This window comes from Solenopsis invicta, chromosome 11, assembly GCF_016802725.1.
Source record: "Solenopsis invicta isolate M01_SB chromosome 11, UNIL_Sinv_3.0, whole genome shotgun sequence".
Classification (NCBI taxonomy): domain Eukaryota; kingdom Metazoa; phylum Arthropoda; class Insecta; order Hymenoptera; family Formicidae; genus Solenopsis; species Solenopsis invicta.
Window position 1 is genome coordinate 4,248,041 of NC_052674.1, and position 14,966 is coordinate 4,263,006.

Genomic DNA, 14,966 nt, shown 5'->3' on the forward strand with positions numbered 1-14,966 from the left:
ACGTTGGGTCACAATTTTTTTGAGTTAATTTTCATTGCTTTTATTAGCAGTATAAAAAAATTCCTTAATGACTCTTACTTACATTTTAATTATTTAGAAGGTGTTTGTATAATTGTAGCAACATATACATGTAATTTTTTTTATTTAAAAAAATTATATGTATATGTTGCTACAATTTATGTAAATATTGTGATTAATTCCGGTGCTCTAAGTTTAAAAAAAAAAATTGCAGGACAAAATTGTCGAATCGTGTGTAAAGAGTATTGAATGCAACTCTTTTAAAAAATCAGCAAAATTCGGTGTAACAAAGGTAGTAACATTTCGGTACTTTTTAGATAACGAGTTACGTTTTGCAATAATTTGAAACGGTAACAGTTACTTTTTACAATGAACTTTTCCAACCCTGCATTAAATATATTCAGGTAAAACGGCAATCAGTCGGAGAGTCTTAAAAGTTCAGATTCGATCGATCGGGATGAGAGGTGTATGTGTAAGTCCGATTACAGCCAACCTCCGAGCCGATCGTTCGGAAGAGAATGATAGAAAGACGGTTGTGGGGTGCGGAAAAGAACGATGAGCGGAAAGACAAAATACGGAGGGATAGGCAAAAGAGGTAGAAGAGAGAAATTGAAAGACTAAAAGGGATAGCTGGAATGATGAAGGACCGTGAAAATAGGAAAAGATGCTAAGAGATTTAGAGAAGATAAACGAAGGGACGCGATTTCCTTCAAGAAATTCTTTCCAAAACGAAATTACCTCAGGAGAAAATGTAACAAGTTCCGCAAGACAGCTAGAGAGAAATAAAAATCCAGTCTTTTCTTCGCTTAACCTGATTTCAAAGTGAATAAAATAAAAGATAATATTTTAATTTGGTTAAAAGAGAAGATGTGAACGTACGTTTCTAAATTTACCAAGCTTAATGATATTAGGTTGGAATATCTTACAAGAAGGCAAAACTGGGATCCATTATTTTTGTTCCATTATAATAAAATCTTAGAAATCAGTTCTTTAAATATCGACTCATCGCAATTAGCACCCAAGAAATGTCATTTTACTTAATTACAAAATATTCATAAAATGCAAGGAAATTATAAACTTTTCTGAAATTGTTCAATTATAAAATCATGAAAAATGCAATATGCAGTGAGTTATAAAATTTTCTTATAAATGCATCCAAAAATAATTCGAGAAGTACGCTGTACAGCATAAAATGTAATATCAGCAATTCTCTGATATGACTAGTGTAATCATTTTAAACACAGAGAGATCGTCACTTGAAAATCATAATTACGAAATTAGTCAGAAACTTTTATCGCTTTAACTACAAATACGTCGCCACGAGCATCTGGGAAAACGACTGAGGACGGCCGAAGAGAGTTCACTAAAGACCCTTTGTACAGAAGAGAAAATAAAATACGGGAAGATGATACAGCGATCGGACGAACGTCAAGGTTTTCGTGAAAAACTTCAAGTAAGATGAAGAAACATAAAACGGGAAGAAGGATACCGATGTTGTTGGCAAGGAGGGAGATTCGGTAGCAAGCCAGGATGATTGCGCCAGTCCATTAGCGGCGTCGCTCCGACGAATTGCGCTGCATTAACGAGGACCTGCTTCTCGAGGAGCAGTCAGCACTCTGATTGGCCGAAGGGAGCCCGAAGATCGATGTCTTCGGGTTTCCGGGAAAGTCCTTCCTCGTCTGCCTCGCGTTACCGCAAGGGCGAGCAACTCGAAAACGTCGATCCCGTTGAAGGGAAAGACGCGAAGATATAGACAGGAATCGATATGCGTCGGTGCAATTTCTATTCCTGGGAGTACTACCGAAATGAGAAACGAACCTGCATGCGCTCCACCGAAATCCGATTCGATGTTGCGGCGGCAAAGCGCGAAACGACCATCAGCAGTTTTCCACAGCGTTTCGCGCGGAAACTAATCAAGAACGAAATTCAAATCTTGATATTTCGCGTATAGAAAACTTTCCAAGCTAAATATTTTAAATAAATTGCTTATTCCCTTTCTCTCCCCTTACTCTCTTTCTTTTAGATTATAAGTAAATTTTTATAAACAGTCTCGATTAAAATATATTTAGTGTTTATTATAAATTTTTTTGTTAACTAATAGTATTAAAAGGAACCTTCTCAAAATTTTCCACTAACGTACATTCAGTTTAACGTTTTGTGTGCTACTTTATACAGAACTGTGATCACACCTGGTATCCGGTACCGGCTTTGTTAACGATTGGCTACATCAGTATTCGGCACGGTTTAGGTTTATGACAGGTGATTTGATATATGGCAGTCGTTGAGCGAGAGGAAGAGAATCCGAAGGGATAGAAAAGTTTAATTTAGATAGCCGGCGTACTTGCCTACGAGCTCTTCCCCTCAACATGATTTAAGTTTTCCACTCCGTCGGGGATGAGAAAAAATATACCGCGCATTGCGATGAGGTTACTTTTGCTCAACTTTCGCCTTTTCGCTCATTTGCTCGCGTGCGGAGCAGGGATGTAAAGGGTACACAACGTTTCGTATTGCACGAACCACATCGCTCTCGCAATAATTGATCGAGGCATTTAAGTCTCTGACCTTGGCACCCGTATCCGATTTCTTTCCATTGAACTTTAATTAGCGTTTAGTCTAATAGCACACATAAGTATGTTTCTAAAAAAAAAAAAAAAATAATTAAAAAAATTGAATTTCGTCATTTTTTTAATTCTAGCAATCAGATATTAATGGCAATCTCTAAACTTTTTAATTTTTCTAATTAATAATTTCATCACTAATCACTTCAAATTAATTTATATTTGATCATATTTGTCAGAAGTTACTCTTATAATTAAACTTGATCTTATAATTAATTTTATTTATTGACTTAAATGTCAAGTATCTAAATCAAATATTATTCAAAATAAATGCAAAGTACACGTTACAATAAACGTCTTAATTATAGAAATCAATTCAGTCAAAATTTTTAAAGACGCTACATCTGGTGCAGTTTCCGAAGTAACACGAGAAAACAATTTGCCAATACTGTTTGAAGTTTTTTTTTCCCAGAGAAGTTTATGGAATAAGACAATAAGATGAGAAGACACTTTCCTAGAATTGAAAAACCATGTCCTCTGTCGAAAGTTTTCCTCAACTATCGGGATACAACGCATTGTGCGTGAGACGTACGTGTATAAAAAAGAGTACGTTTAGGTGAAAAGGAAGGGAGACTGTTCCGTACAGTTGAAACGACTTTCGTCCTGCCGCGCTGGATTTGCAAAGGGGAGAGTTGAAACGGAACACAACCGGATGGCCGGAGCCGCCTGGATGAAACTGAGATTGCTTGGCAATGGCGGCAATAACGGAAAATACAGAGAACTATAGAGACATAAAACGAGAGAAACATGTAGACAAGAAGATTGGCATAAAGATAGCTGAAATAAAAACTTGTTCCCTCAGCAAAGTAAAATCTGCTTTGTTGAATTAAATGGAAATAATAAAAAATTTCTAATTACTATACTATGCAAATTTTCTGTATCAAGTTTATAAATTCCTCGAAATATATGTAAAGAATATTTCTCAAGATATGGTAGATATTTTAATAACTTTTGTTCGAAGCTTAATTTAAAATAGTAAAGTAAATGCAATAAAATATTTTTGCATTTTATGGAAATACATATTTATGAAATAACTACCAGGATTATTACCTAGCAGCACGCATTTTTAGAGAGATGCCAGAAAAATGATATATCTAAGACAGCAGAAGATCGAAGCGAATACGTGATACAGAATTGTACGGATAAAGACGATACGAAGAAGGGTAAGAAAGGGTATTGGAAGACGTTGAAGGGGATGGATATTGCCGTGCGTGACGCGCGTGTGTTAAAACGTGAGTGCGCACGTTCCGGGCACGTTAGAAGGAAATAAAAGGTGGATTTACGTATTCGGAGTGAATTTTGCCCCGGGAGATTGCCGGCCAAGAGTGCGTAGGACAATAGCACCTTGTAAAAGCTTCGAAGGAAAATAGAGCGTACCAAAAAACGGATGAAACAAATCGACTTGTAAAACATTGAAACAAAATACAAAGCAAAATGAAAAAGTTCGTACTTCAAAAGAGGCTGTCAGTTGTTACTCTTTAAAACATAAAATATAAAAATGTATTGGCCAAGAAGAACGTTATTATTCGTAATGTGCACATTAATCATTTCGAAAGCTACGTATGTCTACAAATGTATAACGATTGTCTGCATCTCTGTCGAACTCATAAAAAGAAATTCGAACTATATCAGAGACTCGCAAAGGGAATGATATCTGTAACGCGCGTGACATGCGTGCGTTAAGCCACGGATGCGTGAGACTCGGACACGTTAAGAAAAAAGTAGAGGGCGAATTGACGTAGTTGAAATGACTTTGGTCCGCGAAGGGAGCAGTGAAGGGAGAATATCGAGGGTTAGGGGTAGGCATTTCGGTGATCGGAGGTACCACCGAAGAAGCTTAGGGTGGTTGGCAGTGGCGATGGTGGTAGTGGTGATGGTGGTAGTAGTGGTGGCGGCGGCGGTGGCGACGGCGACGGTGGTGGTAGTGGTGGTGGTGGTTGAGTGCTGAGGGGTGGGTACCGGGGGCAAGTGAGGGCAGATCAATGCGGACATGTGCGGGAAATTGCACAGGGATCGATCCCAGGACCCTCGGGGGAAGCGCGGCCTCTGTGTTTTTCTCTCTGTCACTCCTTCTCTCGCACCTCCCCTCTCTACCTCCGTCTGTTCTGACTCTCATTTCGCTCCTCTCCGCGTCTCTGGCCTCCTAAGCCTCACTTTCTCTCTTTCTCGTGGATCTCGCTCTTTCGCGAAATGTTCATTTTCCCGACTGATGAACACATCGTTTATTGATATAATGGATGATTTTGACAATTAATATTTTTCGATATAATATTGTTTATTGGATAAACGGCTTGAAGATTTCTGTCTTCAAATGCTTTAAACTATGCTTCTACAAATTTAAATTATTAAAAATATTTATTTTATAATTATAATTTAGATTAATAAAAGTTATAAGATTATAAATTCTAGAATATTATAAAGTTTCTGATAAAATTAAAATTAATAATTCAAGATTAGCTTAATAACAAGAAATTTAATTAAAATTATTTTCAAGATAGGATTATACAGATAAAATTTAAATAAAAAAGAGAAAGATAAAAAAAAAGAAGGAAAGAGGGAGAAAAAGAGAAAGAGAGTGTGTGCGTGTGTTAAATGTTAATACGTAAACAATGCTATTTCTTATAATTAGTTTTAATAAAAGTAGGAAATTTCTAATCTAAGATTGTTTTTTTAATTAAATAAAATTGAAACGGAATTTGTAATAAGTGCATTTTTACTTTAATATCTTGGATAAAATTGGTATTTGTCTTTCCATTTCTACGAATCTATTTCATTTCAAAGGTCGAAAATTTAACACGCCGAAATCGAACAACAAATTCCATGAATAGAAAATTTCCAAAAAAGAGAAACTCATTAATCTATTTAGCATAAAAGACAACCTTATTTGGAAATTTTTTCTAACAGAGCAATGGATAAACGCAGCACGAACAGCGGGAAACCATGTCCAAAGAAAAAAAAGGGAAAAAATGGAATACAATAAAACGAAACTACACAATTGAACAAATTAAAGTAACGTTAGAAAAACGGAAAATCATACGATGCTATGCATAAAAGGAAATTTGTCACTGTTCGTAATGGTCATGAATAATAGCTACAAGTACAGCGTAAAGAGTAAAAGAAAAAGTGTATTGTTCATGAGTTAGAATAGCGGCCGTTACCGGAGATGAATAAGAATCTTTCGCTGACATGACAATTGTGCAAGTTTAGTCTCACGTTTTCTCCGTAAACTTCATCCCCGCAATCGGTCTTAATCGAAGTCTTAGTGCCGCACGTTTCTCACGGATGCAGCATCCGTGCGGCGCAACACGGCCTCGCTGTGAAGATTGATTAAACTCGCTGCCGCAGCCACACCGCCACCCACGCGAGGTATATTAAAGACGTGACCCGACATAAAGGATCCTTGTCCTCGGTTTCCTATCTGTCTCTCTCTCCCACCCACTTTTCTTCTATGACCACATTGATTTTCCACGGTACTCCACCCTTAGTCCACATCATTCCATCCCTCCCTCCGTTCGCGAACTTTCCCTCCGCGAACTCTCCTCTGAGAGAGAATGTACCCGAAACGGGTTACAGTACCACCGTTCGGGCATCCGCGCCTCCTTCCTCGGCGCCTTCTTATCGACACCCGGCGTCGCGCGCTGGAGGCCGTGTAGTCGCTGTTTACTCGAGAGTAATCCGGGAAGGAGAGCTCGGCCGAGTGCTCGAAAGCTTTGCAAGTTTGATTGAATCTCGGTAGCAGGAGCGCCGCCGGCATCAGAAAATGGACAAGTTGCTAGCTTGAGAGTTTCGTTCTTCACGGTTCCCGGCTTTTTTTTGTTTTTCCCACGGAAGTTAGTGGATGTCGCGAACAAAGACATTTTAGTCAACCGTCTAACTTTTGCGTCTCAAACAGAAAGAACGTTTGTAGATTGTCAAGAAATCAAATTTTGCGTTACGATTAGAATGATCACGCATACTGAGTTTTTTAATTTGCGACGAAACGACGTTACGTAAAAAAGCGAATTAAATACTTTGCGTATTAAATAAAATATGTAATTTATTTAATTCTTTATCAATCGTATTAGCCATTTTATTTAATATCCTTTTAGCGTTTAAATACTGAATTGTGTAAAAAAAAGTTCGGGAACTATGTTCATGTTCGTGGCTATAACGCGATTTGTTCCTCTTAATCAACGTTACAGGCGTTATTTTTTTGAATATCTATTTATTGTTGTCAATTTGTTTAAGAGTGCTTCGTGCTTTTTTCCAGATAAAAGCATATTTGCGCTTTTTTCTCGTTAATGAGATTTCGCCTTTGATGTCCATCGTTTTTATTGCATTAAGTGGATTTCGGAGGTAATTTTTTTTTTGCCCGGCTGCGCCACGTTTGCCATGCTGTTGTAACGTCCGTGAAATGCGTTCTCGTTTTTCGCTCATGTCGACGAGAATCGATAGACCAGGGAGATTAAAACCAGAGTATTCGTAACGACAATTTCGAACGCGCGACGAGAATGTGTAAAGCCAAGTGCGCGCCATGTTTTTCTCTATCCATTTATTTTTCTTTTATCGATCCATCGAACTTAACGCGCGATATTTTCTGAAACTATACGGCAAACTAATTAAGCTTATGGAAACCAAAGTTGTGCAATACACAATAAATGCCCGCGAATTTTACACTGCAATTTATTTTATCACCGTACGATTGTCTGCCGCAATATCGTATTGTGCTCGCGATTCGCGAATATTTTTATGTCACAATGTACTCAAATCAACGAACATATTCTGCATCTGAAAGCCAGTTTCAATCACCGTTCGCCAAACGGTGTCGCGGAGACTAATGGGACAAGTTCCAAGTGGGAATTGCAATCGTCATTTGTCCGAAGGACGCAATAATGTAAGGTGAACCACCCTCGACGTGGTCCAAGCCGCCACGCGCGCGACGGCCGCACGTGTATCTCGCGGGAGTGAAGGCGGAGAAAAGGGGCGCCCGGTATATTAAAGAGCCAAGATATACGAAACGGTTCGATGGGATAAGGTTCGATGAAGGACGGACGGACAGATAGGAAAAAACGCGGCGGGGCGCTGAAAAAAGGCCGGAGGCGAAAGAAGAAGCGGAAAAGGTGGAGGGATATAAACAGGGCGACCTGACACCGTGTATTCGTCTCGTTGCTTCGCTTATCGCGTAAAGACCTCATTTTTATCCTTCCCGCGATGTCCTCGAGCGATGTTCTGTGCTTTCTGGGCCACGTGTAGACCTACGCAAGTCCTATCCGCCGGCCCTAACTCACTCGAACATATCTGATGGCATCGCCACTCCCGAAGTGGGCCATTACATCCAATCTCGCTTCATTTCCGGATCCTTTCTTTTTTCAAATAATCTTTGTTTTTCAACTGTGTTCGAACAGTTCGATTGGGATAACCTGATCACGTCATCGATCCCCTACTGAAATCTTCCAATCTTTACAACGAAATTTCATTTTCCCGAGTATTGGAGCAATGTTGACTGATTGTGGACTTAAACGTTATATTTGTTATATTTCCGAGAAATTGTTGACGACCGTAAAGAATTCGATTGCACTTTCTTTCAAAATATCGACAAGTTTAATATAAAAAAAAATCTTTCATACAGTATAATACAAAAGATTAAACTTCTATTCCTTTCATAAAATCGTTGGTATAAAAAGATTAATAAATAATACAAATATTGAAAAAATCTAGGATATTATATCTCTGTCTATGTACTATATAAAATGCGAACATTTATTATATTAAAAAGAAGAATGTGATGTGTGTGTATGTCCATATCTATTTCGGTCTTCTTAACGTTAAACTTCAGGTAATCGAGTTTTCTTTTTCTCCCGGATACTCTGAGAAAATCAAGATTTGAACGAACATCTAGGGGATACGGGCGGTCAGCAAAGATTAAGTAAGAAGAAGACGAAGAGGAATTCTTTGCTACGACCCTTCATCCACGTGCTGCGAATGTTCCGCCCGATTTTCACACGCACACAATACGCACAAAGTGAGATCGTTGATGAACAATCACGTGTGCGCGCTCACGCTTGTATTCCTCTTTACAATATTGAAATCTACTTGCGATCTTTGGCTCTTTCATGTCGTACACGTCGAAAAGTATCGCGCAGAATGTCAAGCAGAGGTGGTCGAACGTGGGTAAAACCGCGTTTTCCTAGAGGAAACTCGTCAGAATGATAAGAATCTGACCAAGCTCGGTCGAAACGAAGCTATCCGAATCGGATCCGGGTGATAGATGGCTCTAATCTGCCGAGAGTGCGCGATCGAGAGTCAACCTTGCAGTAGAAAACATGGATCTGTAGTAGGCTGCTGGGGATCTAGCTCGAGAGATCGAGATAAAGACCAGCGCAAAAAGAACATAAGTCACGGTGACACGTAATTTCGGTGGCCGGAATGATACGCGTAATTGTCTCCGATGTCACATAGCTGAGAGATGAAAATGTACGCTCATAAAACTTTTAAATCGGAGATCAAAATAAATTCCTTGAAATTTTGAATTTAATTTTCACGACATTGATTTTCATAAAATTACATGATAAATGTCTAAATTAAAAAATAATGATTTTATGCTATTTTCATTTCATAAATGAACTGAATATTTTAACAAGTTTTAAAGTTTAATTGCAACTAAAATATGGAAAGATTAAAATAATATTTCAAGAAAATCCATAAAACTTCATTAGAAAGATTAAAAAATATTTTATTAAAATAAAAATTATAAACAAATTCGATTTTCTGTTCTTTCATTTCACTAAATAAGAAGTCAATCTAATATTCTTATAAAATCGCCCAATATATTATGGTTGTTTAATTGAATAATAGCTTTTTGTACAAGTTATAGAAAAACTGCACAGATTTAGAAAAATATTGCAAATTTGAAAGAACAGAATTGGAAGAAATGCATTTGATTCTTGTAACTCCGAAAAAATATAGTTTATGAGAAAAATTCAAGAACATGACATGTGATGTCTGTAGCTTGCTTGAAGCTTGCTGCATTCCAATTCAATAGCTTGTCAAATTCGAATCTTTATAATACTTAAAAATTTTTTAAATAATTTACCGTGTAAAATTATATTATTAATCAATTTTTAATTATTTAAAGATTTATGTCAAATCAGCACTTGCGATTCAATAAGAAGAAAAATATATGAAACTTTGAAAGAAAAAAAAAACTGCCATTACTAAAGTACTAAAGTACCATTCAACGGATACCTTCGCAAGGTTTCATCTCAAAGCTTCAGGAACTATCACATCATCTCCAAAGTAACCGAAAGTACTTGTAAACGACAATCATCAATCATAGCCGCCAAGAGTCATGCGGGTGGTTGCGCAGTCTCGCAGCTGATCCTATTCCAGCGTTTTCTCCCGTGCCTCGTGTCACTGGGTTACCGCACGTCCTGAAACGGAAGTGAATCCCATCCCCGACCGCACCCGCGTCGAGTGGAGTATCGGTGAGTGCTTTTAGACGAGGCCGCACTCGTAGGCGACGGAGCTTTACGCCACGTCGATGGCACGAAATAAGGAGAACGATGAGCCGAGTAAAGGGGGAGGGGGGGTAGAGAGAAAGGCGGTTAGAGTAAGAAGAACGTGCGCGGATAAGGAGACAGGGAGGCAGCCGGTGGGGTTGCTGAGAACAAATGCGAAGCTCTGCCTCCATTTACGTGGGGACTGCGGGCGTCAGGGGGGTTGGTACGAGGCACGGGATGGAGAAGAAATTCGTGGAAACACCGCGGAATTGGATAAGCCGACGGGGTTTGTTTTGTCAGGGGTTCGCAACGAGGATAAACGCGGCGACTGTGGGATCGCGTGGCCGATGGCCATAGGCCCGACTATCGCGTGTCCCAGCGAACTTTCTCTTACTCGCTCGTTCGCTGGCTCGCTTGCTCGCCTGTCTGCGCGGAAATCGGCAATCTGCTAACCCGAGACAGGCACTCGTGTTGTTAACAAGCGTCGCCGGATCGATGGGTCGAAACTGTTTCCCTGGTTAAATTAATATTCTCTCGAAATGCTTACTTTTCACGAACGGCTAAATTACTTCCCTCTCTCCCATAGGTTCGGTAGCCTTTCCTAGGAAATCATTTCTACCATTCAGTAACTTAAAGTAAATTCAGTAGCTTAAATTAAAATTGTAGAATTAACTGAAATTTTGTGCTTTAAAAGTTAAATTTGTATTTAAAAGTATAAGTAAATACTATGTCTTGAAAAAAGCACATTTGTGGAAATAATCCATATTCAGTTTGAAGCAAGATAAAATATATCTTTTTATGTAATAAATGTGAATATTTAATGCACTTTTTATCTACATAAAAAAAATTGGCTTTCTAGCATTCCAACATTTGTCCAACAACAGCGAATGTTTTCTAGATTGTCCACATTCTCTTATTAATAAAAAAATGTGGGCAATATAGAAAACATTCGCTGTTAATGTCTCCATGATTAATGTCAATTTCTATAGTACTCCGTGTTGTATTCAAAACCACAATGTAATGAAGGAAAGCGGTTAGAATTTTTCTAGATATTATCCTGCTATGTGATTTGCCGAGATCTCATTCTCTGTCGTACAGAAAGTGCGGAAGGAGATGGCTCCTTACGCGAACTATTGTCGAGACGAGACCGACGGCGATCGAAAGCCCGACAATGGAATTGCGATTATCGTCCGAGCAGGGTTGCTTGCCCTCATCAAACCCTATATACGCGAGGGCGAATCGAATGGTATGGAACACGATGAGAGACAGGGAGAGGTATCGGCGAAGGAAAGAGGGAACAGAAGGGTGAGGGGCGGGATTGGCAAGGGGTGGAGGAGCAAGATAGAGTTAGAGAGGAACGAGCGGGAGGTACTAGGTGCTGTTTGTTGAATCCTCGAGATCAATACGACGTACCCTATCTCTTTCTCCCTCGTAATATTGCGGACGATAGCGTGCGTAACACACGTACGTGTTCATGTTCCTGATACACGTCACGAGAGGCGAAGTGATGCTGCGCCAATTGATTCCGGATTTTTCGCGAAAGTGTTTCGCCGATCTTCATTTCTCGACAACGAGAAATGGACAAAATTATGATATACGAATAGCTTGATTGTCCATTTTCATTTTTTTTTTATTTTGTAAGATAAATTAACGCTGTGAACGAGGGAAATTCTGTGATTAATATTGTACATCAGTCATGCCAATTATGACAGATTGCTGCCGTGAGATTGCAACTAGCGGTGTACCTCCATTTTCAATAATTATGCAAAATAATATTACAAAATTCTGTTCGTGAAAGTTTCGAATGCAAATGTCATGATCTTTAAGAATCGACTGTTTTCCTTTAATGTTATCTATCTATGAACAAATAATAACTAAATGTATAAATGTACATGTATATAATATATTTAAATATATATAATAATATATTATATATAATGTATTATACATATTTATTAAATATATATTATATATATAATGTGTTATAAATATATATAATATACATTATATATATAAATACATATAAATGTATACATTAGTTCAAGCCTCATTGATATGTATAAAAATTCGAAAGCCTTTTCTTCCAGAAAAGAGAGAAATGCAAGAAATTAACAACAGCTCTCTTAAAAGTGAGAGTCCGTATCTCCGACTTTCCCACCCATTTTTGCGTATCTTTCATTTTGATAGTTTTTTCATAAAGACAGGCGATTTCACAAGATGAATATGGGAGGATAGCTTGACGACACCAAGCTACTTTTCAAAAAAACAAAGTTGATCATACTGCATTACTTATCGCACTAGTTATACCGCGGTGAAGAAAGCTCTCGCGAAGCTTTTTCTAGCTTTGTCTCTCTCATGCTCTCCCCCCGTTCTTCCTCTTCCGACCAATCGAGGAGGCCTGCTTATCGTCAACGCGAAGGGTGAACTGCGCACTGCGGTATGGGACGAAAATAGGTCGGCCAATTCTCGTACCAGCACCCTCTTTCGCCTCCACCTTACCTATCGACACCTCCGCACCCTTATCCGAACTCTAATAAAAAACGAATACCTACGAGTGTGAGCTTCGATCGCTTAGGCGCGGCCTTTTCGACGCTCACTCAGGGTCAAATTTAACCACCGTTGATGCGCTGAGAGGGAGGCCGAATGTGCAATCAAATCGTTCGAAATATTATATTAATAACTAATACTGTGGGAAATATATACATATATATATGTATATTTTTAATTATCTCGATTAAGAATATTTAATATAATATCAAAGATATTTTATATTATACTTTCAACATGTGAATAAGAAATTGGATCAGTTTGTGATCAAATTATAAAATTTAAATATTCATAAAGCCATAAAATTAATTTTATATTTATAAAATCAGAAAATATAAAACACAATTAATTATTTATTATATAATTTCTTTACTTAAAAAAAATAATAAAAATTCAAATAATAATGAAAATCGGAGCAAAAACTCTTCGTCATAGTTCGGGTTCATTAACTTAAATAAATTAACTATGCAATCATCATGAAACTAAAATATAAACTCAGAACTTCATACAGTCTTATTAAATTGTATAATTGCACGTCATTGTAAAAAAAAGTGTGCAATTATCTTTTTGAATACTTCGATATCAATAATTATCGAAAAGATGAACAAAGTCTACGTTAAAATCTACAGTCTACCTTCCTCCAGCGCATCTAACAGAAAAAAAAAAAAATATATATATATATACATTACATTTACGATTATATCGTCAGCGTCAATTCACTCCCGCTGAAAACACAAGCACACATCGTCATCCGCGCAGCGCAATTTTCACATTTGATTTCTTCATAGCGCAATAACAATGGATTTCATCACTATAAAAACGTTTGTCAAAGTCGTCACAGAGGGATCACAAATTACGAGGCATCAGCGAATGATTCCGAATAATCTCTCCCGCGCGTATATGTAAATTGCGGACCCTCTTCGATCAATTTCGTAGAACGCTGCTCGTCTTCGGATCATCTCTCAGCCGTGGAATATTATTGTTGAGATTGTTGACTCGTGGAAACTTGCGAGGCAGACTGCAAAGATTGCGGCTGCGTCTGCACGTGCGGCTGCATCTGATGATATAGGGGATAGGTTTTTCGCTTTCTGATGCCATGCATGGAAAGTAGATGAATCTGTAAGTACTGCTTGGTCTTGAATTGCTTGTTGCACACGTGACACGAGATGTATTCGGTTTGCACAGTGTGAACGTTGACGATGTGCTGCTTTAGATTAGAATTGTTCGAGTATATCTTGCCGCATTCGGGACACTTGGGTTTACCATTGTGACTGGGATCTTCCCTTTGCTGATGATACCGCCTGTGAGATTGTTGATGAAGTATCGCCATGCTCTCGATCTTGTCCTTCGCACAAGATTGCAGCATCAGATTCAGTTGATCGCTCTTGCTAGAGGTGCTCTGCTGGAGACTTTGAAGATTATTCTGCAGTTTCTGATGCATCATCGTGAGTTGCTCACTATTTAGGTTATTGAGGGAGTTGAGGGCATTGAGGGTGTGTTGCTGCGACGACTGTTGGCTGGTGGCGTGGTGGTGATGATGCTGATGGTGATGATGCTGTAGCAGGGACGAGAGATCCTGCCCTTTCGAGTTGTGACCTCCGCCGCTCTGGTAGGTTTCAGACCCGGCGTGCTCGTTCTTGGAGGATGTACCCGGCAGCCAACCGGAACTCGAGCTTGAACCGTCTCCACCAGAGGGCTGCCATCGCCCTGGAACCACCAGCCAATGTCAGTCCTCACAGCCAACCTCGTACGATCCCTTAAACACTATTCAATCGCTTTTTTTTCCTCCCACAGCCCTTTCTTATGCATTTTTCAACTTTCTGTTTTGCGAAAGTATATTTCCAAGTATTAAAGACAACTTGCCCTCAATAATTTTTATACCCTCCCCCTCTCATTAAAATTAGGATCGAATTTGATCCTTCGTATCGTGCGAGTATGGCCTTAATCGTTCCTGACGCTCTTGTGCGTCCTATTGTTCGTTTCTTCTTCGTTACTTTCCCATATCGCGATTTATTTCCAATTTTTATGCAAACCGAGTAAGATCACTATATCGATATACACGCATAATTAACATTACTTTAGATAATCATAGATAATATAATTTTAGATTTAGACAACTCGATTCCTGATCCTGAAAATTTTGTTGATATTGCAAGTAGCGACGCGAATCGATTTCACACTAGCACAATTTTTCAAGATAATAGGAGATGTCGAAAACGAGGTCGACAATGAGCCTCACATCGCAGACAATGACAATGACGAGAGATACAATGTGAAGCTAGTCGAATAGAAAGATAATCACGCA

The 14,966-nt window shown here is 38.6% G+C and overlaps 1 protein-coding gene across 5 annotated transcripts in view; it reads right to left on the reverse strand.

The window, feature by feature from the left end:
• LOC105194674 (protein abrupt) overlaps positions 1-14,966 on the reverse strand; it is a 90,764-nt gene that overhangs the window by 17,995 nt on the left and 57,803 nt on the right. The window contains exon 9 of one of the 5 annotated variants that reach the window (XM_011159722.3): positions 6,944-14,368. The exons of the other annotated variants lie outside the window; for them this stretch is intronic. Coding sequence (XP_011158024.1) covers positions 13,638-14,368 — 731 coding nt within the window. The 3' untranslated portion in view covers positions 6,944-13,637. Of the gene's footprint in view, positions 1-6,943; positions 14,369-14,966 lie in introns of those variants that run through there. 5 annotated transcript variants of the gene reach the window in all.